Source organism: Orbicella franksi, chromosome 9 (genome assembly GCF_964199315.1).
Source record: "Orbicella franksi chromosome 9, jaOrbFran1.1, whole genome shotgun sequence".
NCBI classification, from domain to species: domain Eukaryota; kingdom Metazoa; phylum Cnidaria; class Anthozoa; order Scleractinia; family Merulinidae; genus Orbicella; species Orbicella franksi.
The window spans coordinates 28,369,557-28,387,600 of NC_138153.1; the positions used below are offsets into that span (position 1 = coordinate 28,369,557).

Below are 18,044 nucleotides of genomic sequence, written 5' to 3' on the forward strand. Positions count from 1 at the left end.
TGTTTCATTTTTGGCTCAATATCCTAAGAGGTACCGCGCGCGATAACTCTCGCGGAGGTCATTTTCTATTTTAACACCCCAAGGGGTAGCACAACACGAATGTTAACCCCGACGAGCACCCCCGTCACTTTTATATGAGAGTTCACCCGGCAATAAATAGTATTCCCCCAACGGCGTAACTAGCATCAAGTAATTGCGTTACGAGACTTTGTCACAACTTCCTAGATTACCAGAATTGTAACTGTAATGCATTCTTTTATCCTGGTATAAAGAATACAATATTTCAATCTGTTCCAGAGTCTAACTCTAGTCAATATATGTGCCTTGAAACTTAAAAATGTATATGAATGAAACCATAATACGTGACCATTTAAACGAAAGCTATTGAGTAGTACTTTCATGTGGTACCGTTTGTTATGATTTGCAAAAACCCTTGTGTGTGACCATTCAAATGAAAGTTATTGAGCGGCACTTTCATGCGGTACAGTTCATTATAATGCACGAGGTTAGCCATATATTAACTATTAATTCCTATTTCTCAAAAAGCGAAGTTCCTAGCCTACGAAAGTATGTCAATTCGCTCGCCACTGGTGCACACATACCGTTTCCATATCAACGCCCTTCGTATAAGCCCATTCGTGTCTGAAGTACTCGTCCAGCTCCTCTTTAGTGGACTTCGGTATTTTGTAAAATTTAACAAAGTCCTCGATAACTCTCAAATCTCGGTGAAATCGAGAAGTACGAGAATATAGCCTTTGAATGATAGCAGTCAAATTTCCAAATATGGAGGCGTACATCAGAGCTACGGAAAAAAGATGAATTTTCCTCAGTCTAGCAGCATAAGGATTATAAATAGGATGTAAAGAGTGATTCGCATTAATTTCCTTTGGTGTTGCATCTCTACACGTTTGTTTAATACACTCAGGCCACTTTTTCATGCCAATGAGAAGTTAAATCAAAACCAATCGTGAGTGGCTCGTACTCGTTGACTAGTTCGTTGGATTGTCCATGTCCTTTGTGATTGGCTAAGAGTGATAGCTTTGGTTTGGTTTAATACGACACTCAGTTGAAAACCGCTCTAATGTATGTTACCCAATAACATAATGTGTTAAGAAGACAGTTCCGAAGTGGCGTGACACGCGAATAGCGCGCGCGCGCACGGAAACACTTTGAATTTAAGGTGGCTCAAACAAACGGTAAAAAACACATTTGTTTGGACTAAAGCCCAAAATCTTAACAGAGATGATAGCAAAACGCTATTGCATGTAATAAGTTTGAAAAGACTGGGTGTGAAAGCGAATACAAAAACAGCATTCAAAACATAACACTTGCGCGCGCAACACCATATTTAATTACGCTATGGAGACACCTTAAGTTCCTTAAGTTACGCGTACGAAACATTTTGAATTTAAGTTACGCGTACGTTAGTTGCGCTTACGAATTTAAGTTGCGTGGACGTTTATCGGCAGAGTTTTAGACAGTTTCCAGTGCGCAGTTGTTGTGCCTTTTAGAGAGTTTTGCGCCGTTTAGAGTTTACCGTTTTACAGATTTTGAAGTGTTTTAGTCGAGTACCGGTTCCGTTTACCGCTCACGAACATAATGCAATAACACAATAAATCACCTCGGTAACGGAAGAGATTTTTTTAATTTCAAGGTGAACGAACAGAGTGACTTGTTTGTGTCACTATAGTCAACAGGTTTTTATAAATTCATAAAACATAAGAGTTCCCATAAAGACAGGTAGTTGACTATAATAATCTGCTTTTCAACACGAGGGCTTTTCAACACGAGGCCGTTCGTTCTACGACAAGTTCCATGGCAAACTATTACACGAACATGAAAAAGAGACTTACCTCCAATTATCATGACACAAACTGAAAAGATTTTCTCTGCGTCAGTGTTTGGGGAGACATTTCCAAATCCAACGCTCGTGAGACTACTCAAAGTGAAGTAGAGAGCCGTAATGTATCGAGTTTGAATGTCTGGACCTGTAGAGTTGTTATTAAGGTTCAAGTTTTTCTTCAGCTCTTGTATCCAGCCAAACTCATTTCTATTCTCTGAATTACCAATCCCGTGCCAGATACACGCCAGCCAATGAGCGATTAGAGTGAAAAGACCTGTCAGTAAGATGACCACCGCTGTCCCGTACTCTGAGTAGCGGTCCAATTTTCGCGCCACTCGCACCAGGCGCAGCAGCCGCGCGCTCTTCAGAAGTCCAAACAAGGTTGTCGCCTAGTTCAAAACAAAATAGATTTCTTCTATTAAACACTTACAAAAGAAATGAAAAATCTATCAAAAATGTCTGCTTTTATTCAACCCACGTGATACTTTCAATTTCTTATATCAAAGGGAAGATTTTGTCGTTAACTGGACAGGAACTCCAAATCAGTAGTTCAGAAAAGAACAAGTAGAATAGAACAAGTTTGTGTGGGGAAGCATATCAACTACAGTTTGTTTTAGAAACTCCAGACCAAAGTTTGTCAAAATTATATTTTGCTACGTTACTGCAATAACCCAATATCTTTTCCACATTACAATGTCATAGATCCGACGATTTGAGAGAAACTATGTCCCATGCCATAAGATTCCTTGCAACTGTTTCTCTCATTTTTCCTTGTTACCCCAAACTTTTTCCCTCGGCAATAAAATTCCAGTTACCCATCGAAATGAACAGAGTAATTCAGGGAGTCTAGATTGCAGAGCCAAAAAGGCTTTCCAGTCCAGTTCCTCGGAATTACTTACGGGTCTTTATGTTAAAACTACTCGAGGGTTTTCGAGCCATTGTGCCGAAGGTAATGTTTGCAATTTACGGCGTTTTCACTAATACCCATCAGAGACGCGACAAAAAAAAGCAGGACGTGATTTTTTTTTCTAATCTGAAGTGTGTACAATGGTAACAGGCCGACGTAGCAACGTTCTAGTGTTCGGGCTGTGATGTGAGTGGACAATAATTATCGGAACCCGTCCGGTATATCAACGAAGATTTACCGACTTACGAGTCAGTAGTGGGGTTTATCATTCTAAAATACAAAGTGTTAAACTTAAGTTGTCAAATGTATAAATATCACTGGATATTTTTTACTCGTTTCCAGCGTTATTTGTACTTCACTGAGAGATCTTCATTTGAACAACTTACCGAGTCAACCCGCGGTGTGATCATAGACTCAAAAGGTATGGCTGCAACGAAGTCCACCACAAACCACGTCTTCAAATAATGCAGCGCAATTTGCTTAGGGCTACTTATCACCTCATCGGTGTTCGGCTTGATAAAAGTCGTCCTAAAATTTATTATAATGTCCACAATAAACATGAGGTCTACCCAGAGATTGAAGACAAGTAGCGGAGTAACTTTAATGAAATTCCACCCAATTGAGCCCTCGTGCTCGTCCTGCAGCGGCATTAAAAACGCCACTGAGAAAGGAATCTCGATGGCTGTGAATATGACCAACACAAGCACGATCCAGTCCCACACGGCTTTGAAGAGAGAGTCATGTCGGATAGTACAGGCATGCAGCGGCGCATTGGGCCGAGGATTTGAGCTTGAGCTGAGGGACATCACCTATGAAAAGAACAAAAATCAATGTTACTATTGTAGGTTATGTTAGAATTGTAAGTAGAACAAGAAGTAGAATTAGTGTTATAACAATAAGGCATGGTACGGTGTGCCAAATAACACGTGGCATTGTGAACTTGAAAATAAGGTTGGTACTGTAAGTAGTATTGTAAGTAATGTTGCTGTATTATGTAGTGTCAGTACTGTAAGTATATTTGTCATTGTAATTAATAATAGTATTGAAAAAAAAAAACTATAAAGGAACAAAAAGAAAATGTAATGAAAAGGTTACAACAACCTATCTCCAGAGTGTTCATCCTTGGATTTTAACACATGTAACTGACATTCTAGATTTCAATATCATTATAATGTTACCAACCGTAAATATCTTAAACACGACTAAAACTCCCGAGAGCACCAATAACTAGAATAAGCCAATCAGAAAGCTATACTTCAGGTCCAATATCCAGCCAAGTATTCGAAAAGGTACGTTTCTGCAGGTCTTTGTCAATCACAAAGTCGTGCAATAAGTGTTTTCTTTGCCGAGCTTGTTCCAGACCGTACCTGGCGAATATCGGTCTAAGGTATCGGTCTAAAAGGTAAGGTATTTTCCGTATGGACCTCGCTGCTGGATACGTCCAGTCAAGAGCTCAAAGACCCAGGATCAAGATATTTTTCTCCAACGGCCCTCTCCCCTGGTTAGTAAGGTGTATATTTACCTCTCTTCGGTTAGTTCTTTCCACATTGGTATTCTAAATCGCTTTCCCAATATTTATAGTTTTCTTGTGTCGCTTCGTGGTCAGAACATGCTAGATATCATATCATCCGGACCAAACAATGTAGATTGCATACTGTCTTCCTGTACATCCCTTGAGCTTTTAATTGTTCTCGAGTTATCTGAACCGAAAGGCGTGCAATTATTATATCTAGGGGAATTTGCCTGCACGTACGCTTACGAAGTTCATCAACAAAAAGCTGAACTGTGAACCCTTTCACACAAAACGTCGATTTTCAAATTGACCGACGAAAGTTTCAAGATTTTGCAAAAGCACGAAAATACAACAACTTTTAAATACTAAATGGCTTCACATTGGGGCCTCGACCGTAAAATGAATGACGCGAATTTAATTTAGGTTCCGTGACTATAGGCGTGCATTTAAGGCTTTTACAAATAAAACTATTTTTACTTGACATTAAATTGAGTGTTTTGTGCTTTCACTTATTCTGAAGCAAAAGCGAAGTCGAGTTGCTTCTGTGAAAAAACAAAAAAAAACAGAGTGGCTACGGAACTTGTCAGGATGTTAAACGACCCATAAACTTGAAAAACTGCGTTGTTGCGATCATTCTTTATGTTAATTCTAATTTGTTTTCGCCTAAAAATTGCTTGAGTTTTACCATGCCGGGTCCGGCTTTTTGTAACCAAATATCTTTTAAGGCCTTTGACTTCCTGTATTTAACTCATTAAAAGACAATTTGATTCTTATTTTTAGAAGTAACCTGAGTTTTTACGCTTTTTCGTCAAAGAAGAAAACAAACATTAGCATTTTTCGATCTCGAAACTTCGTCGACTCTGTTTTGGAAGTCAGACAGTCCCTAAAGCTTCGAAAAATTTAAAAATATATACAATTGCTTCTGAAAAATAACGAGGAAATTTAAATAAGTTTAAAAGGCGCTTATGAAATTAGTGGCGCCGTTTTCCAAGAACTTGAGATGAGAAAGTATCTTTTTCACAACCACAAATACGAGTTTTGGCAAAATAATATCTCAAACACGTCCATATCAATGTTCATCCTTGTTTCTGTTCACTAGTCGCTTCTGTAGCTGAGGAAAATGCAAATTCCTTATGATGATAAATGCAGCTGACATTTTAAAAACATCAAGTGTGTTCACCTGCGTCTTTGAAATGGCTTCTTTATGGCCCGACATCAGAATAAACTAGACCAATTCGTCAACACACGACACACAGAACGCGTTCAGCGAAATAACCTCCTAAAATCAAAATAATTCCCGCCAAGACATGCGCCACAGGTTTTTTTCCATTGCTTGCGATGCACCAACATTTACAATGAAACTCTAAACGCCAAATCAGCTAAAACTGATGAATTGCGGGATATATTACAGGAAGATCGGAGATTGAACGCGCTCAATAATCCATATTGTTTTAATAGAAATTCTACTCTGATAGTTTCAAATACACCCTGGCGGTTACCGAAAATAAAACACTTGCGCTTGATAAAATCAGTGGTATAAGAATATCTTATCATCCTAGACAACACAAAACCAGAAAGAAAACCTTGTATTCAAACTAGGTAATTCAGAGAGAATATCTCTTGCGACCTGGTAGATAATTATTTATTTACTTTGAGTCATGAAATAACACCAGAAAATCTAACAACTTTCCTTCGGAAAAAAACAGTGATTCTTATTCCGAAGTTGGGTAAATATTTCATGTATGCACTCCCTGGCAAAGAAAATAGTTTATATTTTAGTAATAATGTAAGGTTGTGAGTACATAAACTTTCCGCCCCTACCGCTTCAACAAGCACCGAGTTTATTAAACGATGTCTTAAAATATTCATAGCTTACTTTTCAAACAAGAAATGTAATAATAAAATCCAGCTAAGAAAATAACGTTCAGCGCCTTTAAACGAAAATTTCCTTAAGATATATTGCTTCAGGGATCGACAAAGGGGCTTTGTTTAGCAAAATACAGGAGGAAAGCCTTTCAAGTCAAAACAACGAAGTTTCAAAATGGAAATGCGGTAAAATGCGCGCACTGCGTGGTACCCCAGGAATGTAAAGAGATCATAAAAATTCCTTACAAAGCAAATATATCTCTGTCAAGAGACTAATGAAATGCCGAGAAAGAAGTTTTTTTATAATGCTGCTCTGTTTATCGCTCAATCTGCATCTTAAAAATTAGCCCGATAGTCGGGATGAGTAACAATTCACTTCTGATTTCAAGCTTTATCCCAAACGTTCAAATTATTCACATTTCTGTGCCATGAATTTGAGACTTAACGTGAAAATTCAGTAAAATTCGTATACAGTAACGTGTAAAGTTCATTTTCTCAGGCTTGGCCTATACTTTGCGAGAACATGAAATAATAATTCACTTACCAGCCCTTTAATACCCAATTGCGGGGCGAACGATGCGTTCCGTAGACCTAACAGCCGGCGAGAGGCCGACATGTTTTCGGCCTCGGTTTGTAATTCACGATTTGATTTTGAGCTACGAATCGCTCGCCCGCTAGGAAGCCATTTTGCATTCGGAGTAACATATTATCTTTCAAACAAGTGGGTTGTCGAGTCTCGTCGCATTCATTTGTGACGTCACTGTGACACGAAATTCACTTCGCGCGCCGTTTTCCGTCAAAATCGCGTGCGAACACCTCGAGAAGGTTTGCATTTCCGCCGATACACAACAAAAAGATGGTAGCGCGAGATTTCAACCTTCGGATCGGCTCAAGTTATGAGAAATTTAATGTTTTGACTATTTGCGGTTTTTTTAAGGAGCTCACTACAGAAGCCGGAACTGAAAGACGAATTTGAAGCCCAGTGCTTTTCAGGTCGAGTTTTTAATTTATTGCCCGAGTTTGCGTTGGTACGCCGCCAATTTTTTTTTGTTTTGTTTTGCCATCGAAAACACAAGCCAAGAAGAATAAAAAAGCGGTTTAATGATGATTATCATCCGTCAATTTAGTCTCAAAATGCAAATGACTGCAAAAGGCAGGTGAATTTTAATTCGACTTGGTCAATTTGTTGTGGTCCAACCATTCTTCTTTGATGGCTCGATATCGCTTTGACAACACGTTAAATAATTGCTTAGTCAGTAATAGCTCCATTTCACAAAGTCTACGTGACTCATGACTGTAAACAATGGTAAATTTTGAAGTTACCTGTTCATTCATTTTACCGCCGAATACATAAGCGTCGCACAACACGGTTGTGACCGTACGTGTACATAGTAACATAAAAGTACTCTGCCCTCGATATATATGTTATGAGAAATTTAATGTTTTGACTATTTGCGGTTTTTTTAAGGAGCTCACTACAGAAGCCGGAACTGAAAGACGAATTCGACTTGGTCAATTTGTTGTGGTCCAACCATTCTTCTTTGATGGCTCGATATCGCTTTGACAACACGTTAAATAATTGCTTAGTCAGTAATAGCTCCATTTTACAAAGTCTACGTGACTCATGACTGTAAACAATGGTAAATTTCGAAGTTACCTGTTCATTCATTTTATCGCCGAATACATAAGCGTCGCACAACACGGTTGTGACCGTACGTGTAGATATATATGTTCTTTTACGAAAACGAAATTTTACCTAACTGTGAGGCTCTGGCTTAGCAAATATTTTTGTCCAGCAACACGTTTGATCCACCGGCTAAAATTCAAATATTTTATTTTCGTCAAGCGAAGTCCATTGGATTATTTCACTGGTACATTTGGATATTTTCAGCCCACGTTTCGCTTCAGTCATGGTTATTCAGGACTAGCCAGACTTAGCATAAAAATGTTTAATCGTTTTGCCAGGGATTTAGCAGCCATCCGAGCTAGCTACACACTAAACGCGGTTTTTCAGTATCATATCAACATGGCGTAGATTAGAATATCAATAAGAATACGGTATTTACCCGATAAAAGCTCAGCCCTCAAATGGGCGCCGCTCATGACAGAAAAAGTATTTCAGCTCTAAAGTCGCGCTTAACTCCGACATGGAAAAAGAATACTGAGTTTTGGTTGTTCCTATGGTCTTAGGAAAAAGAGCTGTAACGATTTCGAAAAGGTCTTTAAACTTTTTTTAACCATCCCCTTAAATAAGCACAACATCGTAACATCGAAAAATTTAATAAGCGTTGCGACTTTTTTTTAAGCGAGTGCGATAACTCAAGCTAAGTTGCCATACCAGGTATAAAGCGATATGAAATAAATTTTGATCGAATAGAAATCGTCTGCTGCCATCATTCTAATGCCTTTAGCTTAATTGGAATCAAGAAACCAACATATACAAAATAATGATATATATAACAAAAACTTACAGCTTGTAACTTGTGTTTTGCTCTGACTGTTTTCGGTGCAATTCATTTCTTTTCCACTTTTCAGATGATCCACCTCTGGATTCTTCATTTTAACTCACTGTTCCTCTTGCGATGTTGTCTTCTGCACATGACTCTCAGTGATTTATTTTAGAGTTATCTTTGGACGCTTTACTATAATTATTTATCCTTAATTTATATTTTAAAGCTTAATTCTGTTTTATATAGAGCTCTGTCACTTACAAATCAGTCATCTCATGAACGTACGACACTTACTGACTCCTAGCCTTTAATAAAAAAAAATAAATGAATAAATAAATAGATACCGTTAAGTGAGAAAATATTTGACGTTTATTCAAGTCTTTTAATTACGTCTTGACAGAGCTGTTGATAAATTTCCCGCCCCTCAGAGAGACGCGCTTGCAACAGGCCAACAGTGATCGGCCGGTTTTAGAAACCATCTCGCCACCCAGAGAAACGTGCGCGCAACAGGCCAACAGTGTTTGGTCGGTGTTTAGAAGACACTACAGTGTGTTAATTGAAAGAGCTTCATGATGTACAAGAGAGTAAATACAGAATGCCAGGACAGAATTTTAAAAAACTGTTGGGCTAGTCATAATAAATAATCACGTTTTCATTCTAATTAGGCCTACCAGCTGTAAATCCACTAACAATTTTAAAAATTCAGCCATTAAAAAGCTCTTTTCGCGAACGCATCTGTCACCATGTCATTTCAGGAGTCGAAATTAGGTACAGAAGACGAGCAATATAGATTGGACAAATCGCGCGACTATAACCAAGTTGTTTGTTATTTTATCCTTTAGATGTAAATGTTCTATAAGGCATGTTCTTGCGACCAAATTCTTTACCTCGGTATGTACACCAACATATACTGAATCTTCCTTCCTTCCTTCATTCGTATTTCGCTCTTGTATTCGACCAACTTTCCATACTCTTGTTCCCTTACTAATTTATTTACAAAAGGGCGTATTCAGCGAAGTGTGAATATTCTTTACGAACAATAAATCATGCCTTTGACGGCCGGAAATGTTTCATTTAGAGCTCAGTGAAAAATTATATTCTGGTATGCAAGTGTTTTCACATCTACCCACGGAAACAGGGAAAAACTCGGCAAGGACCTAACAAAACAACATAGAAACTTTTCAACCAGCTGTCCACTTACGTAACGATGAGTTGGAAATCAGCAACTTCGTCTGCATACGTTGATAGCACAATAACGGTTAATATCAGTTCACAAAAGCAACCAGCGAAATGCAAGGCTTGTTTTTTTTTTTTAACCGAGAAGTGCTTTTTGTCAGAAACATTTAAGGAGTCAATTTTGGAATTCAAACGACTTGGCTGAGATAGTTAAAAATTTATTTAACCATTAATCATCCTTATGTCGAATAATTTTGGAGTGAAGCCATATTGTGAGGAACCTGACGACTTTCAGTCACCATCCGTTAATAAAATGAACTTAATTACTGGTCCCGAGGAAAACACTTAACATTGTTTTCCCGAGAATCTCGATATGTTTTACACGAGAGAGCGGCCGAAATCGAACCTATGTTTTCCTCGACTTTTTCCCAGAGGAGCAGTAATTAAAGGGTTTTTGTTACATGGCTTTAGCTTAGTGTGAATTAATAAGGCAAAAATAATTTTTCCTATGTTAAAGCAACTACAAACCACTGATTAGTGGGAGAGTGGGCTGCGACATTTATATTTAGCCATTGTCATGTGGCCATAAATCAACCAATAAGAGAGCGCGTTATATTCACCTAAACCTCAGCAGTTATATAACGATGACAGTTAGCGAAATTACAAGGGTTTGTAAGTGCAAGTGGTGATCAAAATTTCAGTTATAAATTTTCGGGCATTACTCTGTTATCAGTTAAAATTTCAACCCATTTCTCAAATGTCAGTGAATTTCGCAGATTTTAGCTGTGTATTCAAACGCTTTACCGTTTAATTTTGATTAGCCGGAGCAATGGCGGACACATTTGTGGCGTGTTGAGAGTAACTCACTAACATCGGTTCATTAACGTCAGTTAGCGTAAAAGAAATTGATGCGCAAACAAGTCGTATTAACGGTGTTGTTATCGACCGTTTGCATCGAGAATCATTTTGAGTTGGTATTATTTTTACTGTTTTGACTCTTGAAAAAACTGTAGCATTAATTAGGCGTGTCCTGTGATAGCTAGAATATTGTACAATATCCGGCTTTTTAACTAGTTTAAATTAATTCAGACAGGGTACGAGAAGGGCGGAGAAACCGGAATAAGCTCCCTTTATTTGCAGATTTTACCTTCACCATGAACAATGGCTGCTGTACTGACGTAGCTGGCTCCTAAATTGGGTTTCTAGCCCTGAATGAGTTATCGACGATTTTGTTTAGTACTTGACAATGCGAGGGCCTTTTCTCGATCGTTATCGGCTCAGTGACTGACATGTTACAATCTTGGACGGGCACTATCGCCCAAAGGTTGAGCGCTAAGGCCCAGTTCAGACGTCGTGCTTCTGCCGTGCCGAACTAAACTGCAATCAGGTTCGACTGTGACACGGCAGGAAAACAACTTTGATTCACACGTCGTGACAGAGTCGAACCAAATTCGGGATATACTGATGCCTCGTAACAATTCTCCTCCTAACTCCCCGTGGGAGATATTTAGAGTGTTTTTCGATATATTTAGAAACTTTTTGTGACATTTAGGAGAATTTCCGCAATGAAATTTAGGTGATTTTACGTGACATTTGTGGAAAGGCCTACAAAGACATTTGACGGCAATAGTTTCAGAGCGTTTGACTTGTAAAGCTGAATACAAAGGTTGAGACAGCGACTGGAAGCACGTTTCCTCTGATTGGTTTAAAAAAAATGGAAACAGTACACAAGCAAATATTAGCAATTTTAAACGCTCAACAAACGCAGACTTCGTAAAACCAAATTTAAACAAGCGAGTCATTTCCGTCGAACGGTCAATTAATTTTGCCGGCACAATTCTAAGAAACAATCACCTCGGTGTAACTTCGTGATATTTTTGTAGCATGAGGTTTTCGTTCGCCTGTTACAATCGCACCATCGCAGTATTCTCTCACGATTGCATAATACCCTTTCAAGACTCTCATTTATTTCAGTCGAGAATGCGACAAAATTATTATCTTCTACACAGGTTTTAATTACAAACGATCTACCCGAAAAACATCTTGAAGTGGATATTTCACAGAAATCGCGTGGTGGCCAGCTTTTCAAACGAATACGATAATTTCCATGAAAATATTTACCCGGTCTTTTGTGGTCAATGATTTAAATTCAAGCCTTGTTTTCAAAATATTTCCCTTACAAAAGAAACAGATAAAGGTGTAGCTGGTTGCATCTCTCAAGACACCCGCAAATGTGCTAGAAAGTCTAATTTCGACACTAGCAGTTACCTTGATATTTAGACTCAAATGACGGGGAAAACAAAAAAGACGAAGGAGAAAATATTGTCTGTATACAAAGGAAAACAAAATTCGAGACAATTTGCTTTCTTTGTGTTTAATGTCCGGAGCATTCTCAAGCAAAATATCCCGCTAACTGGGTCTTTCAGACCATTCATTATAGCGTGGCATACAATAAAGCCTTTGCGAATAATTCGAAAAGATATTTGCATTTTCTTAAAAATTGACATGCAATGAAACATTTGAATATCGGCTTAACTGGCACATCGCCCGAAGAGCACATATTTCCTACAAAAGCAAACCCTAGCAAGGTTGTTTTTAATTACATTTAATACTAAAAACAAACTTTAGGTTAAGAATTCAAGGATCTGCTAAACGGACGTAAAACGAGCTTTCAAAAAAGATTATTACTAAAGATACTCTAAATTTTAAAACCTGTTTGTAGTTTGCATAAAATTAGCTTATAATCGAAGAATAGATGATTTTATGAGTTGTGCCGAAAGAAAATCCCCAAGACCCAGGAAAATATACAGTTGCTAAAATTTAACAATAATAATAGACGACTTAACAAACGATGGACCATTCGAATTGAGTTAAAACTCGGTTGAAAGAAGGGGGTGCAAGTTACAATGGTAACGGTGTTAAGTTAAGACTTAAATAGAACAGAAACATCCTAACCTCGACTTGGACCAGTTTCCATCGCGCCATGTCACTCCAGGTAAGTCGTTTTGCTTTACATGAGAATTCTTTTCTTTTTCTGATGAGAAAACTGGAGTTTCTTACGAAGAGTTACTTTGCTAAACTTCAAAGGCAACGCGGACCTAAGGCGATTTCGAGTTTTGAATTTGAAAGATCACAATTCGTTGTGACAGGGACGGCAACGGCCATCTGCTTGGGTCCTTGTTTTTCACCACCCAATCAGAAGGCTAGGTGGTTGAGACAGATGTTTACAACGTAATTAGAGTCATAGGTAAATACTTGGAATGCAAACTGTTCGTCACATTTCAATAAACTAAGCTTTTCATTTTGAGAGGAATTTTGGCTGAGTAATTTTCCCGCTTGGCTAGCTTTTGATACGCATATAAATTCAGTCTAAAGCTCGAAGGTGGCATGAGCTTGTTTTCATTTAATATTTTTGTTCTTCTCTTTTGAAACACACGCACGGTTTGAAATAACAGAATTAAACTTTATGGCTCCGACCGATTACAGATAAATGGCTAATACAAGTGAGACTCGTTGTATAAACATATCACAAGTTTTTCTGTTATACCTTTAATGTTTGTGTTCTGACCGAAACAGAAAGACACGAATTAACTTGCAATAAATTGACATTTTCGCATGATAACCACAAAGTTTTAAAGAGCCTCGGCTAATTAAAACGAAAAACACCGCTTAATGAAACCTTCTCGAAGAAATAGGTTGAAAATGTGTTACGTAGATTAAAATAACGATTCACACTGCTCTACAGGTACTGCGCAAGTACTGGCTTAACAGAAACAAAAGGGCGTTGACACGCACGATAAGTGTATTGAAACACACCCAGGTATATCTACTTAGTCAGGAACGTTTTGCTTTTCCTGTCTCAATATCCTTTAATTTCGCAGAGTTTAAAATTGGCGAAATCACTCAAAGTTCGCCGTAAAATTTTCCGCGGTAAAATTTTCGCAATTTACCTTAATCAATATTGCCTATGCGACACGTCGAAAAATAAAGGGAATCACAAAGCTCTTTACAATTTACCATCATCACTGACACAATATTTGAGTTCTATGAGAGAACTTACAATTTCGGGAACCTTTAAGGAGGCCCCATCATCGAAAATAAACGCAACTGCACGTCTTTATCGCGGAAAGAGAATAATTTATTTCACCACTAAACGAGAGTTTATGGTCGAAAAATGGTTAATGTGCCTGAAATAATGTACAAATTAGACTAATTAAGAAATATTGATTATTATTGCTGACGGGCAGGCGATGAATATCACTTTTCAATAGTTTTTTTAGTATAGCAGATTCTGTCTTATAAATTCAGCTAGGACTAAACTCGAAAAAGAGCCCAATTTGACTACACTGTGTTTTACGCCCAGTGGTCACTCTTTGACCGTGATATAAGACAACACGAAATATCAAATTGCGTGCAAGCATTCTGATCGGGCAAAATTTGATAAGGGCTAGTTAATTTTCTCTGGGGCCAAGTATTAGCCTAAAATGTCAGCCATCTGAGGACAGGAGATGACTGATTCAAGCCCCGTCCACAGTACGCCGGAGAAATTTGAAAACGGAGTGTTCACTCTGAAAACGCATCAAATGTTTTCCATCCACACTAGGCCGGAGGAATTTAAAAACGCAACAATCACCGGTCATTTTGGATTTGTGTTTGAGGAAAATTCGGTCAGGAAAATGTGGTCGTTTCCGAAAAGCCCCGTTTTTAAAATGTTTTCTTTCCACACCAAAACGCAAAGCCGGCGTTTTCAAATGCCTCCGGTCTGAAAAGTGTTTTCGAAAAGTTCCGTTTTCACGGATTTGTGTGGACGGTAGGCCTAACCGTAGAAATAAAGCCGCATTTTCAAATTTCTCCGGCGTAGTGTGGACATTTCAGGCTACGCCAAGGATAGGTATATCAAAGCATCAGATGCAGCGGCAGTAACTCGTAACTCCCTTTGTTAAGAAATTTCCCAAACAAACGGCGCTCGTAATAAACATTTTACGGCCGTGTTTGCATAATTTGCTTATACTCACCCTTATGTATATGCGCTCGAGCAAACTAAATTAAACCAACCTTAACAAAACAAACCCAGGTGACTTTAGAAGAGATAAGGTGTAAACAACATTTTTCCGTTTTAGAAACGGCAAATGCACGAATCATAAAACAACTTTAATCTTAAAATACATTCCTGATTCATTGCCTTTTTGCCGCGATGGAAGGCTTTGAGGCGTTTACAGTGTTTTGTCAAAACGAGCTAGCGACTAAAAAGCATCGGACAAAGGTGCAAAGGACCAGAGGAAACTTAACCTCACACGTGAAACAGGAATTGGGCACTAAAATGTCTATTTGAAACGTAAACTAAACCAAATTACTATTCAGAAATTTTGTGTTCCCTCCCGTCGACCTGAAAACTTGAAACTGTTAACCGATCCTGCCCAGTTTCTCTAGGGAGCGGGAAGAAGAGAGGGCGTGGAAACGAGGTAGTACTTTTTTAAGGGCTTCCAAGATTCTATTGTACCAAGAGATCATAATCTCTTGATTGTACTGTGTTCCTAATAGACCTAATAGATTGGTAATAGGTTGGTAACCCGCGCTAGACTTGTATTCCATGCAGCCACACTTAGCAGCACTTTTAGACTGTTCATTATATGAAGACCGCAGTTAAAGTACCGGCCAAATGTGCCATTGGGTTTTAAAAATACTTATACCTTACGATAGGTGCGAAGTATTCATCTTTGAACAGATTGGGGTACGTAATTTTACGAAACTGCACCAACCTATATACCATTGTAAAGCTACTATTGAATCAACTGAAAATGATGTGCAGTTGTTTTTTACTAGCGAAATTTACCAGCTGAATAGCTTTTAATATTGTTATCAGCTCTTCGATCAACCGCAAACGAGGCGACGGGGGCATTCTGCGTTGCGAAAAATGATGTGTTTCCCTGTAGCCTCGTTCGAGTGCCTTGTTAACAAAAGGATTTATATCAACGGTAGTCTCCTCCGCAGCCGTTTTTTGGGATGTCACGGAGCGTTGCGTGACATCCCAAAAAACGGCTGCGGAGGAGAGACTATATCAACGGAGGCTCAACTGATTTGGGTCAAGTAACAACTCTCGTAAGGTCTCACATGAATGGCTTGATACTCTTTGAGAGAACAATAGAACAAACAACAGAACCAATGACCCTACCTCAAAACAATTTGCACTAACAGCCGCTACAACAGCAAAACAAAAGCAGCTAAAGAGAGCTTCTACACTTCTTATAGCTTTTCAACCGGGAAACCTCACAGTTGTCTCATTTTTAACCTGCTTTTTATCCTAATGGAAAGAGATTTTTGCTGCGCAATGATTATATACTAGGGGCGACATTTAATTAGCATAAGGTATACAAGATACATTAAGTGTGTATATGATAGATCTGCCGTTGAGATTATTCATCGTTTCCCATCACTTGTTTTGTTTTGTTTTGTTCTTGTTTTTTGTGTTTGTTTCTCGCCTGATATACCGGACGATAAATCAAGATAACAACTTAGAGCTCCCCAGATTTGATGGAAACTGCCAGTAGTATAAAATAAAGATTTCAATCTCACAATTTTGCTAATTATCTGTAATAACTCACTTGACCCTCGGTAGACACATTGTTCTCTAAAACTTGTCATTATTTCACTTTTCTCACGAGTGATGATTCCTTTCTTTCAAAAAATTAAGAAGATGAGGATTTAGAAAAGACCGAATTACATTAAGTTTCTACTGTGCTGTAAGGCTAATGCAAGGCAGCAGGGTCGTGTGTTTAAATAATACAACAAGCAAAGTTGTTGTTGTTGTTGTATTTTTTTGTTTTTTTGGTTTGAAAGCCAATTTTGATTAAAAATAAATTCCACTTGACCTTACGCTGAAACAATTTTAGAGAACGTACCAACTAATTTTTAAGGTGGTCTGCTTTGAGATAGTGTTGATATACTGTTATACGTAGAGTAAATTTTAATTTTATGTTCTCAGACATTTGGGGACATAGGTTTCTGCGGTCTATTTTGAATTGAAAACCAATTTTGAATATGAATCTCCTAAAGAAGCGACTATAAGAGTAACATTTTATTTTTTGTTCGCCGCAGACATTTCCGGTTGGTAGTCTTGAATTGAAAACTAGTTTTGAAACTAAATCTTATTAGGAAACAAGTCTGTATTTCTTATCAAAAATCACTCAAATTACTCTCTCCTTGTTTAAGGTTAAAGTAACAATAACGTTCCTAAAACCACAGTGAGTGGATACGATATAAATCTAAGAATTAAGTATGCGAACATTTTTGTAAAACTCAGTTCTAAACTGATAATTCAGCTACAGGATCAGTGTACATACTTTACCAGTTATTCAGGCTTTCATCAGTCGATTCAAATATCTTTTCTGCTTTACTCACAAGACGCACCTAAAAAGCCAAGAAATATAAGAGTATCAAAATATATAAATTAGTTAATATAAATATTCCACACTGCAAAAACAGAGACGACACATGTTATGGAAGGTGAATCAAAGAGTGTTTTCTTCTCTGTTAAAATTTTATGAACTTCCTCGAAAGAATTACAAAACGCGAATTCTGGACGCAAAATAAAAATTTCCGCATTGATAAACCCCCGAGAAGTTTACGTCAACAATTGAGAAATAACCAGCATGCAGTAACCGATTGAGAATTTGAGAAAACTTGTCTGGTAAGTGGAGAACACAACGAATAGATTTGATCTTCTCGGTGTTCAGCCGCGCCTGTAATGCAGCATACAGACACGTTTTCGACACTTTCTACATTCATTACTACCTTGCTTAAATGCTAGATAAAAGTTCTAAAAATAAAAGCGCATTGTAAAAAGAATTCAATACCAGATTGGGTGTCGGCAAAAGCGGCTTCCTAAAACCACTGCTATCAAGGTTTTTGTGGTTGTCTACATCGTTCTGGTGTTAGGTCATCCTATATTGTTCGTACGACCATGGCGGTTTTATTTGTTTCTGACAAAGTTCAATGCTTGTGGCGATGGAAAAATAAACTACCGTGATGACGAAAAAACTTTTGTGACGGTTAGACCAGCTGCTGTGATATGTCCCGAGTAACTGTGTTAATGACCTCCTTGTTAAACATGCAATCACAGTTGTAAGACACGTTTCAAGTTTTACCACATAAATAATGTCTTAAAATTCAAGCTAGTGTGATGGAGCTGGTCATATCACGAGCAGAAGAGAGTTCTTGTACGCATATACGGCTGCTTTGAGAAAGGTTGTGCTACAAAAGGGAATACCTATGCACGTTAATGTCGAAGAT

At 38.1% G+C, this 18,044-nt stretch overlaps 1 protein-coding gene across 4 annotated transcripts in view; it reads right to left on the reverse strand.

The window, feature by feature from the left end:
- Positions 1 to 17,565, reverse strand: part of LOC145496768 (voltage-gated inwardly rectifying potassium channel KCNH6-like) — a 23,345-nt gene extending 5,780 nt beyond the window's left edge. The window contains exons 1-5 of one of the 4 annotated variants that reach the window (XM_081476513.1): positions 17,436 to 17,565; positions 17,101 to 17,162; positions 3,137 to 3,559; positions 1,854 to 2,232; positions 603 to 802 (exon numbers count right to left, since the gene is read on the reverse strand). In XM_081476513.1, the coding sequence (XP_081332639.1) occupies positions 603 to 802; positions 1,854 to 2,232; positions 3,137 to 3,556 (999 nt within the window). In that variant the 5' untranslated portion in view covers positions 3,557 to 3,559; positions 17,101 to 17,162; positions 17,436 to 17,565. The other 3 variants (XM_081476511.1, XM_081476512.1, XM_081476510.1) reach the window with 3 other exon arrangements.
- Between the last annotated feature and the right edge of the window lie 479 nt (positions 17,566 to 18,044).